The sequence below is a fragment of the Sus scrofa genome, chromosome 4, assembly GCF_054392235.1.
Source record: "Sus scrofa isolate SSC_HxYL_T2T_F1_AM1 chromosome 4, Sscrofa_HxYL_maternal_Yorkshire_Landrace_v2.0, whole genome shotgun sequence".
Lineage (NCBI taxonomy): Eukaryota > Metazoa > Chordata > Mammalia > Artiodactyla > Suidae > Sus > Sus scrofa.
Window position 1 is genome coordinate 115,187,673 of NC_139386.1, and position 23,889 is coordinate 115,211,561.

General features: G+C 56.2%; 1 protein-coding gene and 1 long non-coding RNA gene across 2 annotated transcripts in view; both read right to left on the reverse strand.

Annotated features, from left to right (window-relative positions):
- Positions 1–627: 627 nt before the first annotated feature.
- On the reverse strand, positions 628–2,561 carry UBL4B (ubiquitin like 4B). The gene has a single exon (NM_001435212.1). The coding sequence runs from the start codon at positions 2,467–2,469 to the stop codon at positions 1,936–1,938; it is 534 nt and encodes a 177-aa protein (NP_001422141.1). The 5' UTR covers positions 2,470–2,561; the 3' UTR covers positions 628–1,935.
- A 13,658-nt stretch (positions 2,562–16,219) lies between these two features.
- The window catches only part of LOC106510199 (uncharacterized), a 29,147-nt gene continuing 21,477 nt past the window's right edge, over positions 16,220–23,889 (reverse strand). Inside the window, exons 2-3 of the long non-coding RNA XR_014844574.1 lie at positions 22,868–23,007; positions 16,220–19,840 (exon numbers count right to left, since the gene is read on the reverse strand). This is a non-coding gene — a long non-coding RNA (uncharacterized LOC106510199). The remainder of the gene's footprint in view (positions 19,841–22,867; positions 23,008–23,889) is intronic.

Sequence of the window (23,889 nt, forward strand, 5' to 3'; positions counted from 1 at the left end):
GGGGTGTCTCTTGCTCTGGGACGGGGGACAGCCGCTATAAGACAACTGCCTCACAGAGGCAGAGACACGGTTTCAGGGGTCTCTCCCTGCCGCTGTCCTCTCCCCTAGAAGACACTGCCCTCAATTACACAATTGTCACTATCTTATCCTCACAAACAACTATACTGCTATACTGTGCCCCAACCAATAGGATGCTGGGCCCCATAAGGACGCTGGGCCCATAGGGAGGCTGGGCCCATAGGGATGCTGGGCTCCATAAGGCTACTAGGCCCATAAGGATGCTGGGCTGCATGAGGATGCTGGACCGCATAAGGATGCTGGGTCCATAAGGATGCTGGGCCCCATAAGCCGAGGGCAGGATGCTTCCCGGGGAACTGGGCCCTGCTATGCCCTTCTAGACTACGCCTCCATCCCCTTCCCTCTCTCTCCATCACCTACAACTGCGGTTACAGCTCTTGTGGGATTTGGGGGAACCAGGCTCTCAGTGAGCTCCCTGCCCCTCTCACACACAGGGTGATCCTCAGCCCTTGGCAAGGGACACACATCAAGAATAGAGGAGAGCAGAGTTCCCGCTGTGGTTCAGTGGGTTAAGGATCTGGCGTTGCTACAACTTTGGCTAGGATTCCACCCCAACCTGGGAACTTCCATATGCAGCCAATGTGGCCCCAAAAAAGAAAAAAAAAAAAAGAAACTAGAGGAGGAGGCCTGGTTTTCCTGTAGTCTGTGGAGACTGGCCGTTGCACACTAAGCCCAGGGTCCCTCGAGCTGGTGACTGGCACCTGGGCACTTCAGTCATACGGGCTGTGCTCCGGTTTTGTGGTGCTGTTTTACTTGTCACGTGTATGCCCACTCTCTCCATCTAGGCTGCACGATCTGTGAGGGCAAGGGTCCGGCTGGTACCATTTTGCTCCCAAGGAGCCTGGGCCGTGCTGGGCAGGAAAGGGGGACTCAATGAGATCTGGTGATTGGTGAGACTTGGGGCAGGGAGTGGCACAGGGGGAGTTCACATGTGACAATGCAAACCACCTTTTCTGCCTATCAGCTTCCTGCTCTTCCTGGTCTGTGTGTGTGTCTCCCTGAGAGCTCCCGGCCTGGCACACAGTAGGTGCTTACCCCTGACTCCTACCTCCGCTGTCCCTGTCCCTTGAGCTGTGGAAGCACAAGCAGGCAGACAGCAGGGACAGCCTCACCCAGTGGGCAGGGGCCAGCGTCCCTCTCCCTTTGGATGTCGGGGGGCTGAGGGTGGGTGCCACGGGGACAGAAGTGCACTCACATGGTCTGCCTTTCTGTTCCCCAGGAGAAAGAGGGCCTGTCTAGAGCCATGGAGACTCAGAGTCTGGAGGTGGGCTGACAGCCTGAGCTTCTGGGGGCAAAGCTGCCCACCCCAGGAGGCAGTGCCCAGCGTATGATGGGAGGCAGCCATTGATGGCCCATTCAGGCTTCCCCTGGGGTGATCAGAACCCCTTCTAGGGGATGCAGATAGAAACATTCTGCTTTTCAGAGGGGAAACCACAGGCCCGAGAGAGGGCAGAGGGGACCAGAATCCATCCAGCTGCTTTGAAATTTCTTTTTCTATTGTTTTTGTTTCTTGGGGGGACACTTTGGGGCTGCACCCACAGCATATGGAAATTCCAGGCTAGGGGTCAAACCAGAGCTACAGCTGCTCGCCACAGGTGCAACACCAAGATCTGAGCTGAAAGCTCACAGGCAATGCCCGATCCTTAACCCACTGAGCGAGGGCAGGGATCGAACCTGGGTCCCCATGGATACTAGTCGGGTTTGTTACCACTAAGTCACGACAGGAATGCCTGCTTTGAAATTTCAAAGAGGGGTGAAGATGCAGCTACATCAGCAGGATCTAGTGGGGAGTCACCAGGGAACCCTTAAGGATGAGGCTGGGCGAATTCGAGTGTGCAAATGAGTAGGATGGTCGGTTTACTGATCAACCTCTTCCCCCTCTTCCTCCTCCTCCTCCTCCTCCACCACCTCCTCCTCCTTGTTTTGGGAGCTCTGAGCCTCAGGCTCCCTCTCCCCAGTGGGCTCCACTAGCGGCTCCTTGGTCAGGAGATACTGTGCCAGCTGCTCCAGGTGCCCCAGGCTTATCCTCTGCAGGCGCTCCTCGTGCTCCTGTCTCAGCAGCTGCAGCACAGCCTGGGCATCCGGGGGCCTGAAGTGTTTGGCTAGGACCTGGCCCAGATGGTGCCACAGGGGCTGGGACTGGTGGGCCTCCTTAGGCTCTGTCTTCTCCAAGGGCCTCATGATGACATTGATGGAGGAATTGGGCCCGATGCAGTAGTCGGAGAGGCGCTTATCATCCGCCAAAAGCTGGCCGCGGAAGAGCAGGTGCTGCTGCTCCTCGGGCACCTGCAGCCGCTCTGACACCAGCTTCTTCAGCATGGCCACACTCTCTTGCCCTGACACCTTTAGGCTGCATCTCCGGCCCAGGAGCTGCTTGACCGTGAGGAACATCAGGCCGAGAGCAGAATCAGGAGGGATCCATGCTCTGACAGCTGCCCTGAGGGTTGGGGGCTCTGCAGGAGAAGGTGGCTTCTCCTTATCAATGGAGGGCGGTGGTCCCAGGAGGCCAAGGGCCCAGCCCTGGAGAGCAGCCATTGGCTGATGCGTGGTGATGTCACAATGCTGCCTGCTGATTGGCTCATTTCCAGAGTAGGACTTGAGGGAAGTTAGAGGGGCATTTTGGACACAGAGCATCCTTCCACCTTGAGAGCAGAAAGAAGGAGAGAACAGGAGGAAAGGAGGACCAGGAGAGACGACACAGGACTGGGAGAAAGGAGAGCAGGAAGAGGAAGAGGAGGGCCCAAAGAACAGAGTTGCAGAAGGGAACATGTCCGTGTCGACACTTCAGCACTGTGTACTGGGTACCCTCTTTGCCAGGACCTGTCCCCAAGGAGAGATCACATCATAGAAGATACCTTCTGCTCCCATTTATCAAGTGTCTTCCTTCTGTCATGCACTCGACACGCTCTCCTGGATTGGGTTTCCCAGACACAGACCCGGAGATAGGGATCCCCATGCATATATTTGGTTGGGAGGTGACCCCAGGAGGCAGGCGGGCGAGGAAACAAGACGAGGGAGGGCAGCCCACACCGTGCCAATGAGCAGACTGCCTCTGTGCTCAGCTGGGAGCCCTCAGTCCCAGAGCTGGGAGCCACTCTGGGAGGCTGCAAGGAATACACCTGCCATGCCTCCAGGGAAGCAACGAAGCTGGATCCCTGTGCTTGAGGTCAGTGGGGTACTAACTCCACAGCACTTGTGGTCTGACTGCATGCTGAGCACGTGCCGGTGACCAGAGAAGACCAGTGGCAGAGACCTGCAGGTGCTGGCAGCCACAGCTTTCCCTTCTTAAGGAAAGGGAGCCCTGAGGGGCTGGGGCTGGGCCACCAGCAGGGTCTGCTGCACCAGCTCAGCCTGAGTGAGTGCTCCCAACCTTGGAGGCAGGTCCTGTCCTTCCCTTCATCTGCCAGAGGAGGCAATGGAGCTGGGCTTCATGGCACGGCCAGCAGGCCAGACAGCTCATGCCTTTACCGCTACCGGGTCCTGCCTCCTCAACATCTGCTCAGTGTCCTCTGTGTGCCAGGCATGACGCTGGCGCCTGGGGCTCCAAGGCCAATAAGAAAGGAACCTGACGGGGCCGCTGCCGTGCTAGCAACTTCTGTGGTCTCGGCAGTTTTCAGTTCACCTTGAAGGTCTCCTGGGCCAAGCCCTTTGTACGTGTTGGCACCTTTAAGCCCATGAGGAAGGTAATCATTTCATTTCAGAAACTAGCGAGCGTGAAGGCCTGGCAGACGCCCCAGAGCTGGAGGGCGGATCCGGTCAGGCGTGCCCTCGCCTCGCCCAATTCTCCCCGCCCCATGGCTGCGCTCAGCAAGCACCAGGTCCTCTCCGCCCTCCCCTCGCCCTCCTCCTTTCCTTCCCTTCACTCTAGCCTTGATTGATATCACTGCTGACATCCCTGGACTTTTGCCTCTCACAGCACGCAAGCCCGATTCCCCCCCGGGCACTCCGATCTTCATCCCTCTTCTGGCCCTGGCAGCCTCAGGCAGCAGAAGAAAACACCCAGGATGCCACAAACTCAGCTGGTCCTCCTCCCCGCTACTCCTACCCTCATGTTCTCACCCTCAGCAGGTGACGCAGATTCTAACCCATAAAGAAACAAAGTGCAGGAGTTCCCGTCGTGGTGCAGCAGAAATGAATCCAACTAGGAACCATGAGGTTGAGGGTTCGATGCCTGGCCTGCCTCAGTAGATTAAGGATCTGGTGTTGCTGTGAGCCGTGGTGTAGGTCACAGATGCGGCTTGGATCCTGTGTTGCTGTGGCTGTGGTGTAGGCCAACAGATGTAGCTCTGATTCAGCCCCTAGCCTGGGAACCTCCATATGCCGTGAGTACAGCCCTAAAAAGCAAAAAAAAAAAAAAAAAAAAAGAAGAAGAAAAAGAAAAGAAACAAAGCAAATTCAGGAATCCTGCCTTTTCTCACCGCCCAGGGTGCTGCTGCCCAATCAGCTGCCCCTCCCCCGCTTCCCTCCTCCTCTCCCTTCCTGGACCAAATGAGCCCTCATATTATTTCTGTTCTTCCTTGAAAACGCCTCCAAAACCCACCCCTCCTCTGCATCTCCACTGACCCACAGCCCCGCTCAGACTCTCCCCTCCCTCCAGCCTGTGGCTCGGAACACTCAGTGCATCGCCTCCTTCCAGCCCTGCCCCCTCAACTCCATTCCTGCCACGGCCAAAGAGCCACTCCTCCGAGTGACACCAGCCAGCTTCATCCATTTACTCTTGGACTCAGAAGCAGCTCCTCAGCCTGGCATCCAAGGGCATCTCAACCTGGCCCTGCTTCCACCCAGCAGTCCCCACTTTGCACCCTCCGTGCCCGCCACACCCACCTGTCATTCCCTCTTCCTGCCTGTTTCATTTGAACTCTTCAACTCACCCTTCAAAATGCTAGTGAAAAACTTCCTCCTCCGTGAAGCCTTCCCTGCTTTCCCCAGTCCTGGGGGGAGGTAATCCCACCTCCCTCTGTGCAACCATTACTCCCCTTGAACGGTACCTGTGTTGAGGCACCTGCACGTGTCTGGGTCTCCATCACTGACTCCAAGAAGCAGGGAATGCGTCTCATCTGTCTTCGTATCCCCGCCTCCAGGGCATAGAGCCTGGTACATCAGGGGCCTCACATGACGTCTGTTGAATGAAGAAGTTAAAATTTCAACACACTGAGCCATGCAGGAGGATTCAGGGTCCAGTGCGGCAGGCTGCGGAAGGCTGTGAACCTGCCTGCAGCCTCTCCTTTTCCCATGGAGAGATGAAAATCTGAAATTACATAAAAAATAAATCTCAAAGTGATTCCAGTCTTTACCAAAGGATCTTCTATAGTATGCTTTCAATAGGCAACTCCCTTGGCGGATTTGAAATAAGATAGAATTTGCAAATGTGCATACAGTGTGCGGGGGCCCTGTGGGCTGCATGATGGCAGGGCGCTGTCTGTGCTGAGGGAGCAGAGGATGGATGAGGTCTCTCCGTGGCCATGTGGGAGTTTCCAGACTCTCCAGGGGAGGACCTTATTGTGGACAAACTGTGCGATGGACAGGATCCGGGGATGGGAGACTCCGGGAGCAGAACTACTCTAGGAAGGCTTCCTGGGGGCCAGGGTTGGCGTTCCCTTCTGCAGGAGATGAAAGGAAGTCGTGGAATGGGGAGGGCAGTGGCTTGCAATCTCAGGCTCTGCGACAGCTGAGCAAAGGGGCAGGGGCCAGAGCCCTGAGCATGGAGGAAGATGAGAAGCAGCCACCTGCCTCCAGCCTGCCCTCCTCAGATCATCTGCCCTGGACACTGGCAGCCTCTGGGAAACAGATGTTGGGCCTGGGCTTCTTAAGCAGGTGAGAGCCACAGCTCAGGCTCCGTCTCTCTAAAGCTAGTGGCCACTTGCAGGCTGGCACCTCTGTGATACAGGCTTTGAGGGCGAGAGCTACTTGGTCATGCTCTCCAAATCAGGATTCTTAGTCTAGAGAGTCCTGTGTCCTAGTGGGCCGTGAGGACAGACGCTTCAGAATTAGCAGTGTCCCAGGGCTCACGGCTGACCCCTGCCCCTGTGTTGGGGTCTCCATTGCTCTCCCTAGGGGGACTGTGGAGGCACCTTGCTGCACTCTCAAATCATATTTGCAGCTTGGAAATTTTTATAATTTTTCCTAGGCAATTGCTTTTCTTCATTATGTAATTAGCATGAGAAAATGGAGTTGTGTAATCAGCATGCAATCAGACAACAAGCGCCACAATTAGGGGGGAGATTAGCGGGAATGAGTGGGTTTTATGACTTGAGGGACAGGAAGAAACATGAACAGAGAGAATGCTGGTCAGTGGTGGGTCCCAACCCCCCTTGCAAACAACTATACGTGCGTGCGATCGTGTCCCTGGGAAACCAGCATGGAGTCTGCAGGAGGGGAAGAGGGGGGTGGGGTAGGGAACTCTGGGACAGGGCTACAAACATTTGGGTGCCTGGAGCCCTTGGCCTTGGACTTCTGGACCGTGAAACACAGAAGGCGTGAACTCCGTAGCATAAAAGCCAAATATCCAAGAGCTTCCGTTGTGGCACAATAGGATCAGTGGCATCTCTGCAGCACCAGGACACAGGTTCGATCCCTGACCCAGCAGAGTAGGTTAAAGGATCTGGCATTACTTTAGCTGTGGCATAGGTCGCAACTGCAGGTCAGATCTGATCCCTGGCCTGGGAACACCGTATGCCTCAGGGCGGCCAAAAGAAAAAGAAAAAAAAAAGCCAAATGTCCAGCTGCTGGCTTGGGGCTGCCTTGAGCAGCCTGCTCCTCGAGCCTCGAGCATCCCCTGTCTAGTAGTGCCTCTCCTCTTTTGTAAGACCACATGCGGCAGGCCATGCCCCCAGGACCTAGCAGTGTCTGACCCATAAAGACACTGAATTTATAAATTCAGTGTGTATATATAAAAACTTGTAAATGTGGGCTCTGTCACCCCAACTGTTAGGAAAGACCCCACTGCACCAAGATTCATGCCCACATGTGACTCCCCACAGGTGGGCTGAACTCCCTGCTTGCACAGGTAGGCGGGCAGAGCTGCCTCTGCAGACCTAGCAGGTCAAGGGGAGGAAGGGGCCAGGAGATGCTGGCTGATGTTGACAGCTGGCAAGGGAGGTGCTCTGGGCTTTGGCTAATCTGCAACCACTGCCTGGGGCTGTGCCAAAGCCTCACAAAGAGGGTACCTTTTGCGTCTGCCCACATCACTCTCTGGGCAAGTTATCGAGTTGTTATTGTACCTTCATAATGCCCGGCTGACCTTCCAGGGGAGGAAACACGGATGGAGACAAACCACAAAGCAAACAGAAGAAAGGCAGATGGAGCCGCAGAAACAGCGGTGAGCGGAGGGGGTGGAGGACAAGAAGGCTGAGCCCAGGAGCTGCTTAGAAAGGGGAGACGCCCGCAGGGATTAGGGGAGAGGGGCAGGAGTGAGGGGCAGGGCTGAGGAACGGCCCAGGGGCAGCGGGGAGCAGGGACAAACGGACCCTTGTGCCAGGAAAGGAAAGAGGGGGAGGAGAAGAAGCAGGAAGGAATTGTTACTGCAGAAAAAGGACAATAAACACCTCTGCAGGCCACCCTGTGGAGGCCGGTGTCCCTTGTCCCCTCTCCTTATCTCTGGCAACGGTTCACGGGAAAACTTGGCGGAGAAAGTAGAGTCCAGGCAGCTGTTCATGGACCCCGAGTGGAGCCTGAGGTCGTGGCTCCCCTGCCCCGCAGCAGCCCCCGCCTTCAGCACTTTCTGCGCGCAGGCTTTGCTCTGCGAGGCTCGCAGGAGAGAGCGCTGACCAGCAGGCAGGTGGGCTGCCTGTGCCATAGATGGTACCTGTGACCAGGACCCCCTGCCCCTTTGAGGAGGGGTCTCTCAGAGATGCTCTGTGCAGCCTGTGAGGCGGCCTTTAGGTGGCCCCTACCCTGTGCTGCCCTCCACAGTGCTGGCCACACAGTAGGGGTGCGGTAGGTCAATGAGGCCCATCATTCACCCCCCATCCACTGGCTGGCACTTGTCATCTCAGTGGCTATACTAAAGGGGGTCTGTGACTGCTCCAGTGGGGACCCCAAGGCCACCCAACATGGACTTAAGGGGCTGAGGCTGAGGCAGCTGGGTCCGAGCCTGGGTAGGCACAGGGAGAGGGAGCTGGAGCAGGAGGAGGGCGGGAGATGGCAGGGGGCCTCGGGAATCCCCTCTGCCCTCTCCGATCATGGGCTGCCCAGCCTCTCCAGGCCTCCGTCTTGGCACCCAGCAACCTAGGTCTGCCCTGCACTGCTGTCCTGCAGCCCTGGAGAAGTCACATTGGCGGGAGGCCCAGCCCAGAGCACACCCACTCTGGACCTTCTGGAAAACCTTGTGGGGCTGCAGCCTGCTGTGACCACTAGATGTCACTGGTGACCTCCCTGGCCGGCTTCAGCATCGCCAGCCAAGCGGACCTAAGACCTCTGCCCCCTTGGGCCCTAGGCACACAGGACTGGGATGGGGTCCAGAGCCTGGTCTGGAGATGAGCCCCCTCCTCCCGAAGACTGTCAATCATCCCCCCACCCTCACAAGTCACACTCCGGGCAGCCATGCTCTGGGCACAGACATGAGTGCCCTCCCGGAGCTGGGTGCTGTGCCAGGTGCTGAGGCAGGAAGAGAGGCTAGTAAGACACATACACACAAACCTGTCATGTAGCATGGTGCATAAACTGGACCATGGCGGGGAGGGAACTCCCAATTCCCACAGGAGGTGGGGCCAGGTCAGAGAAGCTTCACCAGGGAGGGACCTTTGGTGGATCCGAAGGAGAAGTAGGAGCTTCCTCTGTGAAAAAGGCAAGGAGGGCGTCCTGGCTGAGGGCCCAGCATGCAGAGCCCATGTGAGAGAGTGTGGGACCCAGTGTAGCTGGAGGGGGGAGGGTGGTGGGGTGCGGGGGTGTAACTGGAGCAGAGGGTGAGAGATGGGGCAGGACTGGCAGGCAGGGGCCAGTCACCTTCACACACTTCTCTGTATTATACATGTTGCACCCTAAATTCCTGCAGTGCATGTAGGAACCCCAAGTGAGCACCCCCAGCTGTTGCTCACTCTCTTGCGTGCACACACACACACACACACACACACACACTGCCAACCTAAGCTGAGATCTGCAAGGGGGCTTGCTTTCCCACACCACCATGGCACTCTACCAGGGCTGTAGGAATCCAGGCACTGCTGGATGCTGGGTATGGAGTTCCCGCCTCCCTTGGGGCCCTCCCTGGCGGGGGACCGGGTGGCGACGCTGCCTGTGGTGTGGCTGATGGCCTGTCACCTCGGTTGGGGGTGCTTCAACTGAGATCCACACGGGGCCCATCTGCACCCTGGGCTGCGTGATTTCAGGCGATACAAAAGAGCCTGCTTCAGCCCGTGGCCATGGTGTCGGACGTTCATTTAGCCATGGTATCTGAGCGCTAAAAGTGCTGTGAACTTGAGAGAGTGGTATTATAAACGCTCAGAACTCAGCAAGATGACTCCCCGGAGCACAGGGAGCAGGGAGGCTCAGCTGCTCAGAACGGGGCTGGGATACACGTTGCATCCACGCCTGCGTCTACAGACATTCCTCACACACCAGAAATGTGCTAGACGCTGGCGCTAGACTGTGGGGAGTAGTCTCTGCTCCACAAGTTCGCCGGCAGGTGGGGGACCAGAGAGGCAGGTGAGAGGGGAAGACTCAGTTTTCTTCCATCCTGGAGAAAGGGACAGGCGTGAGGCTCTGGGAAGAGAGCTTAGGCAGAACCAGTCGTGACCAGCTCCTCAAGGTCCGCCAGGGCAGCACGGAGAGGCTAAGGAGGAAAAGGCTTGTTCCAGGTCAACTTTAAATTGGTTGCAAGCCAATTAGCGCCGGGTGGGGGTGGGGGGGTGGGATGTGTGGGGCCAAGTAGGAAACTGCCTCCCTCATCTGGGCCCAGGGAGCGGGCACAGCACAGGACCTGGTGGCTGAGCCAGGCTGGATGGTTACAGGGCAGATTCTGATGCTCTGTAACCTGCCACGTGTCCACCAGTTCCCAAGTCCTATTTCCCCCTCAGCTTCCTGCAAACCAAACCAAACGCTATCAACTTGTCTTGGCTGCAACAATAAGAAAAAAAAAAAAGATGGATTCACATCTAAGCCGGATTAAGTGGAGAAGCAAAGGGGCTCCTGGCTCAGGCGGGACCATGGCGGCTAGAGAGACCCAGCTGGGGGCCAGAGGGGTCCGGCAGGGCCCAGCATGGGCGGGTAGGCCCCTGGGAATGGCTTTGATGAATTTTCCCCTCCCTCCAGGGATGTCTGTTCCTTTGAAGGTCTGTGTCATCAGTCAGAGTGGCAGAAGCCCCTCCCCCATGCAGCAAAGATCCAACGGGATGCGTGAGCGAGGACATAGGACGTGTCCGCAAAGCCCTGTCCTGAGCAGCCCTGCTCCTGCAGGCCCTGCCAGTCCACCACTGGGTCTGCATGGAGAAGCCTGTGAACCTCTCTAAAGAGGCTGCCGCACTGATCCCGCAGGATCAAAGGGGCCCCTTGTGACGCCGAGAGAGGCCAAGGCTGGTTCTCCAACCAGGCAGCTCGGGCCACCCTTTCAGTCTAGCTGTTGGCATAAGGATGCTGAGGCCGGCCCTGGGTGGAGATTCTTGTCCACCAGCCCCTTCTCTGAGCTGAGCTAAAGGCAGGCTCCTGCCAGGGAAGACGGCGTGTAACCAGCCACATGACTGCTGCTCTAAAGATGCTGGCACCCAAACGGAGGTCCAGAGGGCCAAGAGGGAAGAAAGCTGGGAAGAAACCAAGTGAGGCTGGTCTTGGGGGAACCAAGTTCCCTGGCAGGCAGGCCCCTTTCAGGAGAAGAGGGACTGAATTACAGCAGACAAAGCAGTGAACTTGGATTTGACGTGGGTGTGGACACCACAAGGAGATCCAACTGGCAGGTGGGGCCTTGGACTGGGCAGACTGCGGACTGTGTAGTGGTTGACTTCCTGCTCTTCCAGCTGGCAGCACTAACCACATGCAGCCAGTCATTAGAAAAGGGACTAACGGGACCTAGAGAACGTCCAGGGAGCCACAAGCCAGCTATCAGCTGGAGCCAAAAGCAAGAGGGAACAATTCTAATCCGACCAACAGCTGGTTGGATGTTCTGGAGAGCAGCACGAGCTGTGTGAACCAGTGGAGTAACTGAGGCCCAGTCAGGGGCTGCCTCTCCTCCCTGGTGGATTATCAGAACTTCTTCATCTGACTCGGGCCCAGTACTGAAACCCGAGTGGCCAGTTACTGGACCGGCAGCCTGAGAGCCCGGCTGATGGCTCTCCCAGAGTCACCAACATGGGCTCAACAGCTTCTCGGCTGTAAGAATGTCACATGGACATTTTAGATACTAAGCCCATTTCCCAACAAATGCCCTTGGGACTCCTAGACAAGTCAACCCATTATGCTCACTCACAGGGAGCTGATTAAGAGCTAAGTGTTGGGAGTGGCAGGGCTCAGGGTCGGGCAGGAAGTATAGAGCAGTGGGACCAGATCCAAGGGTGGCAGGGGCTATCTGCCTTGGAAAGAACTAGAAAATGTCCAGGGAGCCACCGACCTGCAGTCAGCCCTGCTCCTCCCCTGGCTTCTCCAAAATACTGTGCCCCGTTGACACCCGTAACACAGCTGTGTCTTCCTCCCCAGCAGACCCCTGCACCTCAGATTCAGGGACTGCTGCCTTAAGTCTGTGCCTGGCAATTGTAGTTGGTGACACCAGGTGCTCAAAAGAGGCCTGGGAGGCATGGCCAGGTGAGCCAGGTGAGCCAGGTTAAGGGATGGCCAGGCTGGATGGAGGCTGGGAGTCGGTCCTGCAGCCCCAGCTCTGGACACCAGCTTCCTGGCAGGATGGCAGACACCCTTCGGATGCCAGTGTCTGTCGGGAGCGGTGTGTCTGCAGCGACAGCCCTGGGACTCAGAAGTAGGGCATGGGAGCCAAAACGAGACAAGGAAGCCTCCAGCCTGGATAGTTGTGGGGAAACGAGGCCCTGGCGTCCGGGTTCTGAGCAGGCTTCTGTCCTGGGCATCTGGTCTCCAGCCTGAGACCCTCTGGCCCCTTGGCTGAGCAGAGGCAGAAGTGGCCAGAATGGGTTCTGTGCCAGACAGGAACAATGGCCCAGGAATGGGGTCTGGTGGGAGGCCCGTGGGTCGGCAGATGGGCTCTCCTCACCCAGCTGCCTCCGAGGTCAGTGCAGGAACTGCGTGAGCCGCCCAAGTCCAACGTGCACCCTCTCAAGTTCATGGATGGGGAGAAGGATAAAAGGGATCTGGGTGCAGAAGGATTTGGGATAACATTTAGGAAGAAATTTCTTTCTTTCTTTTTTTTTTTTTTTTTTGTCGTTTATCTTTTGTCTCTTTAGGGCCGCACCTGTGGCATATGGAGGTTCCCAGGCTAGGGGTCGAATCAGAGCTACAGCTGCCAGTCTACACCACAGCCACAGCAACGCCAGATCTGAGCTCTGTCTGCGACCCTCACCACAGCTCACGGCCACGCCGGATCCTTAAGCCACTGAGCGAGGCCAAGGGTTGAACCTACAACCTCATGGTTCCTAATCAGATTCGTTTCTGCTGCACCACAACGGGAACTCTGAGGGAGAAATTTCTAACATGAAGCTGGGATGCTGCTCTCTGGCCACTTTCAGCAGTCAAGAGAACAAGCCCGGTTTAACTGAACCAGTTAGCCAGACTCAGGGGCCAGGGCAAGGCTGGATGGTCTTGACAAGTGGGTGCCCTTGACAAGCCTTCGTGGGAAACTCAGGCAGGGGTGTCCGGACAGAAAGACCCCTAGACTCTGCTCTCCCGGCCTCCCACTAATGCAACACAAAAACGTAATTATGCACAAGTGATGAGACGGTCCTGCTGAAGCCTGGCTGGGGGACCCCTGGGTTGTAGAATCGCAGACTGCCCGAGGGGAAGGGGGGCTGAAAGAGCAAGGCTTACCACTCCCACCCAGAAACTGGGACCAGAGAGGTACCTTGCTACCTTCAGCCCTGTTCCGGAGGGGTGGCCGAGCCCTCGGGCCCCCGGGGAGTATGGCTTCTGGGAAGAGAGCGGGTACCCGGCACCCGGCCCAAGGAAGTGAGGCTGGATGGCTGTGGGGAGCTGGGTGGGGAGTGGTCCCCAAGGTCCCCGTCAAGCTTCTGGGCCCCAGATGAGAGTGAATCGTTGGTTCCCCCTGGAGGGGAGTAGTCAGTCACCCCGTAAAAGTTTATTTTTATACATGTCTGATCTATTTCACATCCGCTCAGATATTTTGACACATCTACAGGAAATGTAACTCTCCCCCATATGGCAGTGTTTGGTTGGGCCTGACCTGGGGAAACTCAATAGGGTCACAGAGGAGCGGAGGGGAGCTGCAGCGTCAGGGAAGAATGCCAGAGGCCTGAGGCTACGCCGGGCACCCGGGGCCAGCGGGCTGGGGATCGGGGTCACGGCAAGGTCAATGCAGACATCCCCCTGCCTGAGTACAGGGCCTCGGGGCTCCACGCCTAGGAGCCGCCTGTGCTCTGGCCTCCGCTCCCCAAGAGGGATGAAGGACCCAGGAGAGGGCAGCGAGGGTCAGGGGACGGGGCTGTTAGGAAGACAAAGACAAGTCGGGCCTGAGAGCCCAAAGCTGAGATGTTCAGACATGGGTGGAGGAGCAGGGCTTTTCTCCCCTGGCATCCTGGCCTGAGGAGAGACCTCCAGCTCCAGTGAAACAATGGAGCTGGGCACTGCCCCTCTGGACCTTCCCTAAGTCATCAAACTTCCGTGGGCCTCAATTTCCTTATATACAAATTGGGGTTTCTATTTCTCAGTAGGAGAGGATGAAAGAGGAGAGTGTGTCTACTGATTCTCAAAATGGTCCCGTGAAGGTAGAGAGCTTGGCAAATGCTAGTTCTCTCTCCTGAGCTCTAAGATGGGGAGGACGCGCAGGGTGGTGGGAGGTTGAACCGGATGTGACTGAATCACCCAGAACGGTGCCCGACTCCGGGGGTGCCCAGAGACCTTGGCTCTGCCTTTCAGGACACACTGGGGCTTTAAATGATGAGGGTGTGAGCTCAGGGCGCCTTGGAGGAACAGAGGCGGCACCTGCCCCTCCCCATGTGGCTCAGGGAGGGTCCTTCTCAGTGCTCCCCGACAGGAAAGTAAACTCACATGGCTCATCATTCCACAAGGGCTGGTCCAGAGTAGCACACTAACTTCATAGGCTTTTTTTTTTTTTTTTTTTTTTGCTTTTTAGGGGGCGTGGCATCTGGAGGTTCCCAGGCTAGGGATCCAATCAGAGCTACAGGTGCTGGCCTACACCCACAACCACAGCAATGCAGCATCCAAGCCATATCTGTGACCTACACCACAGCTCACGAAAATGCCAGATCCTTAACCCACTGAGTGAGGCCAGGGATCGAACCTGCATCCTCCTGGATACTAGTGGGTTCGTTAGCACTGAGCCATAACGGGAACTCTTGTTTTTTCAAGTTTAAGTTCATGGACGTGACATTCCTACGTGGGTACCTGGTGGAGATGGGTTGATGGCGGGCGTCCCTAACTCATGGGGTCGAGATGGAGGCAGATGCCTTGCTCTCCCCCATGATCCCTTGGTCTTGGCATCAGAGACCGGGGACGGGCAAGACTGACCGGAAAACAATCTCCCTGAATGAAGCCGTCAGAGCGTCCGACTCCAACGTGCTTGAAGGCCACACAGGTAGCCCCTGCCTCTGTTTCCAGGGCGTCCTTCCCCTGGCTGTGGGCACCGCTGGCCTAGACTATGGCCCTGCCTTGGCTACTGCTGCCCCAGCAAGCTGGTTCAGGACCTCGGGACCAAGGAGGAGCCTTGGTAAATGGAGCGTGACAGCTGAGAAGTCGTTAAGCCTTCCCCTTCCTCCCTTCTCCTCTGGGACCCGGAGGGTTGAAGCTCCGCAAAGCCCAGGGAGGGTCAGCAGGCGGAGGCTGCACTTGGGCTCACCTCACCCCATTCCCCCACCCACCTCCCTGTAAATCCTGGCGACACAACAGGAAGGCCCTTTAACTAGCACATAAAAGTGCTTTGGGCTTTCAAAGGCCTGCGCAGCGTTTACGGGGAGCCCGAGACTTTTATGGGCCATTTCGAGTCCCTCTCCCCCTGACCGACTGATGCATCGTGGTTTGTAGCTGTGGTGTGGGGAATTGTCACAGCCCAACCCAAGTGATCACGGGGTGGGGGAGAAGGATGAGAAAGTCCTAAACAATGGAGGCCAGGATGCCTCAGCAAGACCGAGTTGCCGCCCGCCCGCCCACCCACCCTCGACAGGCCAGGCAAGCTGCTGGGCGGCCCCTCTGTCCTTCAGAGAGGGTTCAGCTCAAAATAAGGGCTCATCAAGTTGCTCTTGATCAAGTGACTGATTTGCAGCCACAGTAACTGTGACTCAGTCTTGGAAGGGGCCCAGCAAAAGTCTCTGAAGGGTAGGGAGGGCCTCATCCGAAGAGGAATTCAGCCCATTCTGGAGCTGGCCGGGCAGGCGAGCACTTCAGACTAGCATTCAAACAAGGGATCTTCAAGTTCTTATTTAGCCCTGAAAGACTGGGATGCTAGAGACATCTAAGGATTGGTGCAGAGAGTGGGGGCCGCGCAGAATTACCAAGCAGCTCTGCACTGCATCAGACCGAGAGCCTCTCATCGGAAGCACCCAGGAGAGTTTTCCCCACCTGGACCCCTGACCCTACTTGGTAAGGAGGCCTGGATGGCTCCAAGTGCGTGGGCAGTGGGGGTGCAGGGGTGGCCTCCCAGCCTGGTGGGAGGAAGAAGCAGGCAGGGTCTCCACCTGCCCCACCTGGATACCTCGGCCAGGAACGCCCCAGCCTACGGGCTCCCAAGGCCAACCCCCAGATGCCTCACTGAGGTCTGCCAGTGTCCCCTCTTTCAGGCCCCTCCCTGTCCTGCTCCCTCCCTTCTTTCCTTCTTTTTATTGTGTGCGTGTTCGTGTGCATGTGTGTGTGTGTGTGTGTGTGTGTGTGTGGCGGGGATGGGAGTGCGTGTCTGCTGCACCATTGGCACGTGCAAGTTCCTAGGCCAGGATCGAATCCGCTTTCTATCATTTTTAACCATCTCCTTCCCTCCTCTCCTGGACAAGAGCATCCCCGAAGGTCTCATTTAACAATAAAATCACATAATTCTTAAGATTCAATTAACAGGCCACGCACAGTGTTAGGCGTTTTCATTGCTATTATTACATTTAAGTATTACCATCGTCCTCTGAGGGTGTTCACTCCCATTTTACAGACGCAAAACTGAGGCTCAGAGGACAGGCACGATTTGCTTAGAACTGCACAGCTCTTAGATGACGGCGCTAGGATACCTCCACCTGCCTTCGGTGGTAAGAATCGTCTAAATTTCCCATGGGAGTGGTGCAGAGTACAGTACCAGAATACAGTATAGTGTAAACCAAACATAGATGTATGATGAGTATACTCTACAGTTCGGGGCCAGATTCGGCTCTGAGTGTTTCAGCACACACCCCTGTGAGGCAGGGACTGCTGTTACTACCCCTATTTTACGGGTGATGAAACCGAAGTGCAAAGAGGTGGAATAACTCGCCTGCAGTCACATAACTGGTAAGCGGCAGAGGGAGATTCAAACCCAGGCACCTGGCCTCCAGACTTCTATGCACCACCCCTGGGCTCTCCAGCCCCTCCGTGGTCTATGGCACGTGGTCCCTTCATCGGGAAATGCCGGGGGATGGAGGCATCGCCTCTGGCTCAGACAGTAACTGAGTCCTCGGGGGCCCATGGGCCTCGCCTACCAGGAGGGGTATCCACAGCACGTGTTTGGGTCTGCGTGTCCTGCAGCCTTCCAAGGTCAAGTGCGGAAGAGGGATGTCACAGGAGGGGTCAGCTGAGACAAGAGGATCCTGTCCCGTGTGCAGACCAGAGAATAAAGGCCTCTGTTGGGAGCCCCTGCCCCCCGGCGGGCCCCTCCACTCCCAGCAGGGTCTCTCGGTCCCCTTCTGGGAAGGCCTGGAGCACTTGCCCTTCCTCCTGACCCGCCCGGAGCTGCAGCCAAGTCCTGCTCAGGGAGGGGCTCATCCGCTATTGTTGGGCAGCACCCCACTCGGACCCATGGCCTCCCCGGCTGCTGGGGACTTCTTGGCGGGTCCCCGGTCTGGCTCTCCCCCCTGGCATGGCGAGGAATGTGCCTCTGTCATCCTATCCTCCCTCCCCGACCCTCGCCCAGCACAGAATTGGATTAAGAACAAAAATATGAGCTGTGTTTGTTTTAATCAGCTTCAAGACATGGGGGCTTTTAAAGGGAAGGAGAGCGGGCCGGAGCTGGCCCCGGGGCAGGCAGGCCGGGGGGCGATGCCGTCCCAGGGTCAGGAGCAGCTGAGCAGCGAGTGCATCTGCAGGTCAGATCCCGGGGCAGATAAGGGCCGGAGGGAGAGGACCTGGGGGGCCAGGGGCCGGGAGCTGAGGGAGGATGAAAGGATGGGGAGGAGGGGGCTGGACGGCCACAGCCACAGTCCTCGAGCTGGTGCTGCTTGGGGCGGCGGGGGCGGGGGGAGGCTGTGACAGTGGTAGGAGCCCTGGAGCCCAGAAGAGCCCATGGGGCGGGGGGAATCACCTTTTCCAGAGCAGGGGCTACCTCCTGGCCTTTGGAATGAGGGATGATGGGAAGGAGGTGAGAGAGGGTCTCCGCCACCCGATGGCAGGAAGAGCCCTGCCCGGGGCTGCCTCGGAGGCTGAGCAATGGTGTCTAGACACAGCTTCATGGCCACGGGTGCCTGCACCAGAGGGGACCGGTGCTGACACTGAGTCAAACACGCAGGACCTGGTGGAAAATGCCAGGTTGCCAGGCTCAGGTTGAGGAAATCAAGGCCTGAGGAGCAAGAGGCTGGGAAAATAATGACATCCCTGGACAGATATCAGGTTGGAAGAAGTTCTGGAGGCTGCAGGGTGTGGACGAAGGCTCTCAAGTGGGAGCCTGGAACCTGGGTGCTCTGGGATCCTGGAGCAGCTGCTTTTTAAAAAGCCCCCGATGTACTGAACATGTATGCAACCTTAACAACAACAACAACAACAACAAAATAGAGTTCCTGTTGAGGCTCTGTGGATTAAGAACCTGACTAATATCCATGAGGATGCAGGTTCCATCCCTGGTGCCACCCAGTGGGTTAAGGATCTGGCCTTGCCATGAGCTGTGGTGTAAGTTGCAGACGTGGCTCAGATCCTGCGTTGCTATGGCTGTGGTGGAGGCTGGAGGCTGCAGCTCTAAATTCAACCCCTAGCCTGGGAACTTCCATATGCCGCGGGTGCGGCCCTACAAATAAATAAATAAATGCCCCTGTGTCCACACTACTGTATACCCGCTATGTGAGTGGCTATCCTCACGCTAGCCCTGTGAGCCAAGGAAAGAGGCCCAGAGATCCAAGGTCACACAGCCAAGGAGAGAAGATGCTGGTACAGTCCCCTACAGCTCAGGATACCTGGCAGTGCCACAACTCCCATGGATGCAACAGCCTTGGCTAGTTCTCAGGTCAGAGCACATGGACGGAAGCAGTAACCTCGGACAGTTGAGGGCAGAGCTCCCAGAGGCCCTTCCCAGAATCCTCCTGCTCCCCGGCCACTGGGCACCAGAAGGGCCTGTACTAGCTCTGCGCATGTGCCAATCATGCTCCAACACTTTGGGCCACCCTTGCCTGGAAGGGACTGTGAGGTGATAGCTGGATATCTGGGCCAGTCCCCACTCCCCCTTAAACCAGAGGGTGGGCTCCTTGGGACAAAACTGGGTCTTCTAATTCAGGTCCACAGAAGGGTTCTGGTCCATGACGATGCTCTCACCAGACTGAGATGAAGGAGAAAAATCAACAGTGAATTCCTTATACGGTAACATTTGGTCAGCTTTGAAATTGAAATACCATCCGTTTTCTGATTAAAAATGCTCCTTCTTTCTTGTTACAAAACATGATGAAGGTAGGACTTCTAGAAAACCTATTCTTGGCAAAATTAAAACTGTCAAACCTATGTCCATCCCCTTAATTTTTAATTGGCCCATAAAATCCACAAGCTTGGGATTAACTGTATTATTTGGAGACAGTCGTACCTTGCCTGAGGCACAGTTCTGAGCTTTGCATGCTACAAATACTTAACAAATGTGGATCACAGGACTTTGTGTGTGTGTGTCTTTTTTTCTTTTTTCTTTTAGGGCTGCTCCCTCGGCATGTGGAGGTTCCCAGGCTAGGGGTCGAATCGGAGCTGTAGCCGCTGGCCTGCGCCACAGCCACAGCAACGAGGGATCTGAGCTGCATCTGCAACCTACACCACACTTCATGGCCACGCTGGATCCTTAACCCACTGAGCAAGGCCAGGGATCAAACCCTCGTCCTCATAGATGCTAGTCAGATTCATTTCTACGGAGCCATGACAGGAACTCCACAGATCCAGGACTTCTTAGAGTCTGGGTCACCAAGGACTTGGACTGGGAGGTCTGCGGTGCAGAGTCGCAAACGCCGGGCAGGCCTGAGCAAATTAGTGCCTTCTCAGCCTCAGTTTCCTCTTTTGGAGGAAGAGACAGAGGAGGAGCCAGGACTCTCAGGCAACCTCTAAGGTGAATCCCAGTGGCAGCATTCCTCGGCTCCAGGAAGGGCGACTGAGCTCCCGGAAAAAGAGACCGGCCACTCTCTAGCACTGAGCCTGCAGCTGTGCCCCAGACACAGGACAGAAGGGCGGGAGTAGGGGCGGGGTGGCTGCTGAAGGCACCTGTTCAGGTGGTCCCCACCGGAGAAGTTCTGAACAGTGACAACCACCACGGGTCTGCCAGCCGTGAGAAAAGCACCTAAATGGACAGTAGCCAGGAGTTAGACCCAAACCAAACCAAAGCCCACCATCTAGATGTGTCTCCTCGCATCACCAGGCTGGGACCAGCTTCCGAGCCTCCCTTCCACCACGAGCCCCGCCGCCCTCTGCAGGTCAAGTCCATCCAGGCCAAAGCAGCAAACCTCGACTTAGTCCCTACTCTGTGCCAAGGCGGGGGACACATGCATTATCTGGGAAAATGGTGCCGCACCAGTTAAATTTAGAATATGTGTGTTCATACGATCCAAGTGTGATAATAGGCCATGAGATTAAACAAAATACGAGCGGTCTCTGCCCTCAAGGACCACTCCTTGATAAATAGCCCTCCTGACCTATACAGGGGGGCACAGAGGAGGGAGGAGACCCAATTGTCCCTTAGTGAGCACGTAGCCAACAGAGGAGGTGGGTTCAGTGCACAGACCCAGCAACAGGATAAAAGCAGGGGCAGAAGGCGCTGGCTCTTGGCCATCAGTGGGGTCTGGATGAAACCATCTCTTTCGACGCTGGAGTGAGATTAGAGAGGGCGTGTGCCATCTGGAGCAGGGCGGTCACCCAGGCACTGTCTTCCGCATATGAGTGACTTTTTAGCCTCAATCCGACAGTGAAGCAGGAAAGAGGTAACTCGGCCTGGGTCCCCGGATGCAGGGGGAGTGGGCACAGCCTGCACTGGGGGTGGAAGGAATGGGGAGCCATTGGGGGCGGGGGTGGTGGCCGCCCTCCCACCCCCTCAGTGGCTCAGCCCTGCACAGTCTCAGCCCCATTCCCCAGACACTGAGGGACACCCGCTGCTGACACCATGGCATTGGGTTTCCGCGGGGCTGGCTCAGGCTACTGTCACCAGGCCTGCCAGGAAATTGCTGCTGACACTCAGGGAGGCGCCCCGGGAGCGGGGAGGCCAGGCAACGCCAAGTCAGTGAGTTCTGAGCAGGCACTAGACGGGGCTGGAGCAGGGGAGACACCGCCAGGGGGCTGAGGGGGCTTCCAGCCACACAGGGCTCGGCTGGGAGTCTCTGTCCCACTCCTGCCCCTCCTGGGCTCCTCCACAAGGCCGGGGAACCTTGGAGCTTGTGGCCAGCATAGCTGCAGGGGTGAGACAAGGAGAAGGGGTGGCCCTGTCCAAGGTCAGAGGACGCCCTCCTTGTCCCCACCCCCGAGCCTGTACAGATAAAGCCACTATGTGCTCTTATCTGGAGAGAGACTGCGTCCCCCTGCTTATGGGTTTCCTGTGTCCCTCTGTCCCACCAGGTCCCAGGCAGTTTGCTGTCAGCCTCGCCCTGTCCCGTCTGCTGCCAGCCCCCTCCTCTCCCGCTCCTCTGCGGTGCTTACCCGTGCAAAGACATAACTGGCTCCCAGGTGCCCCTGAGTATTTCAAACACTTGGGGAGACAATGGGGACAGGGCTGGGGGGGCACATGGCAGGAATGGGCGGGACCCTCAGACTGCGAATTGGGATCCTCCAACTCTGACTGCCCTTCCAGAGCTCTGCTGGGGGGGTGGGTACACTGGGGAAGGAATGACCAGGGCCACAGAGCACTCTGGGCTCTCCAAGGCAACCCTTACAGGAGGCTGGGCCAATCCACTTGCAGAGAAACGTCTGTGGGTTTCTCTCCTGTCTGAACCGCACCACTCCCCCAGATGAAAGCCCTCAATCCTGGAAAGTGACCTCGCCGCAGCTCTGATCCTGGACTGTCCTACCCTAGCCCAGCACAGGTGGGAGGAAGAGGCAGGCTAGAGGTAGAAGCAGACCCAGGGGAAGTTCTGGAAGGGGCTGGGCCTTCTGGCAGAAGGCCACGGCGGGGGGGGGGGGGGTGGGCAGCTGGGAGGGCTGGCTGATGGGGCTGGGGGGTGCAGCAGGGAGGGCTAGCTGAGGGGGCTGGGGCCGGGGAGGGTGATAAGCAGCTTGTGAGTGTGCAGTTGGCATGTGGGACTCCAGCCAGGGGCCCCCAGAAAGTGATGAACAATCCATGGTACCAGCTGGCAGCTTGGAGCCCTCACCCCAGACAGACAGGCCTCTCTGCAGGCACTGCTCGGGGGGGCAGGCATAGAGCACCTGCACAGATGACCAATCCATGCATCCCCCCACCAGCAGGGGGTTTATTTTTTATTTTTTTAGGGCTGCACCTGCAACATATGGAAGTTCCCAGGCTAGAGGTCAAATCGGAGCTACAGCTGCCGGCCACAGCCACAGCTACAGCGATGCCAGATCTGAGCCTCGTCTTCGACCTGTACCACGGCTCACAGCAATGCTGGATCCTTAACCCACTGAGAGAGGACAAGGATTGAACCCGAGTCCTCATGGATACCCGTTGGGTTCATCACCGCTGAGCCACAATGGGAAGTCCCCACCAGGAAGTGTTTTAAATACCTGTCATAGGCCTGACACGGTGACAAACAAGCAGAATTTTCTCAAAAAGGCCCACCTCTCCCACAATCTTGAAGACTCAGGAGGGCACCTGAGGGCAGAGCCGGGGTGGGCTGGGGGGTGCACAGAGGGGGGTTGTCCAAACTTCTGGTTTCCCAATGTGGTATTAACAGCCCATGAAATTATTATTTACTGTCCTTACTTTCATTGAATCAAGTAAGGACATTAAAGAAAGGTATTTTAACACTTTCTTAAAAATTAAAAAGGTTAAAATGAAAGACAGTTTTTCCTGATATCAACTAGCGATAAGGTTAGACTGGGGGTTCCTCTGGGGGGACTGACCCAAGGGACACCAGGAAGCCTGGGGACACGAGTCAAGTACTAGCTCCAGAGCTGGGCGTGCACAGAACTCTGTTCATCTCTACTCAGGGCTTCGTGCCCTTTGCTCATGTAGTCACACCTCAACGAGAAAAGCGAACAGAGACAGAAGCGGGACCTCAGGCTCATGGAAGCTCATGGACTCAGGGCCACGCTTCATGAATTCGCATTCGAGCGCCACCTCTTGGTATCTGTGTGACTTCGAACACATCACTCCTCAGCGCCTCAGCGATCTCATCTCTAAAATGAGGATAATAATTGTACTTACTGCAAAGAGTTCTTATGAGGATTGAGTGAGTTAATACACGTGAGGCCCATCAAACAGTGTTTGCTAGGTCGTCATCACGCCGTAAATTCTAGTCACTGTTATTAATATTATTCCAAGAAGCTGCAGCTGCCAACGTCACACTGAAATACAAAAAAGAGATTCGACAACCCCAAATTCAGAAGAGAAAACATAAAATGACGCTTTAGAGCACGAACGGCATTATCCAATGTTGCTTTCTTAATGCAAACTTCCTACTTAGAGGCTCTATATTTGATTACTCATTCATTATTCAATAAATATTTATCGACTGCCATTAGCTTCCAAAACTATTCCAGACAGTGGAATAAAGCAGTGAATCAGCCAAAGTCCTGTCCTCATGAATTCACATGCTCACGTGGGAGACAGTCAGGGTAGAAACAAGCAAATAAATACATGATACAGCAGCAACAGAGAACACTAAGCAGAATAAACACCCCAAAAAATCTACACAAAGCTGCCACCACACTGAAACTGCCGAAAATCAAGACAAAGAAGAAATCATGAAAGAAGTCAGAAGGGAAAAAATAAAATGCTTTACCCACAGAAGAACAAGGTAAGAATTACATCAGGGAGTTCCCGTCGTGGCGCAGTGGTTAACGAATCCGACTAGGAACCATGAGGTTGCGGGTTCGGTCCCTGCCCTTGCTCAGTGGGTTAACGATCCGGCGTTGCCGTGAGCTGTGGTGTAGGTTGCAGATGCGGCTCGGATCCCGCGTTGCTGTGGCTCTGGCGTAGGCCGGTGGTTACAGCTCCGATTCGACCCCTAGCCTGGGAACCTCCATATGCCGCGGAAGCGGCCCAAAGAAATAGCAAAAAGACAAAAAAAAAACAAACAAACAAACAAACAAAACAAAACAAAACTGTACAATTACATCGGACTTCTCTTCAGATACCATATAAGCGAGACGAAAGTGGAGGACATACTGAGAGTGCTAAAAGGATGCTGTGTCCAGTGAAATTGCCCCTCAAAAGTGGAAGAGAAA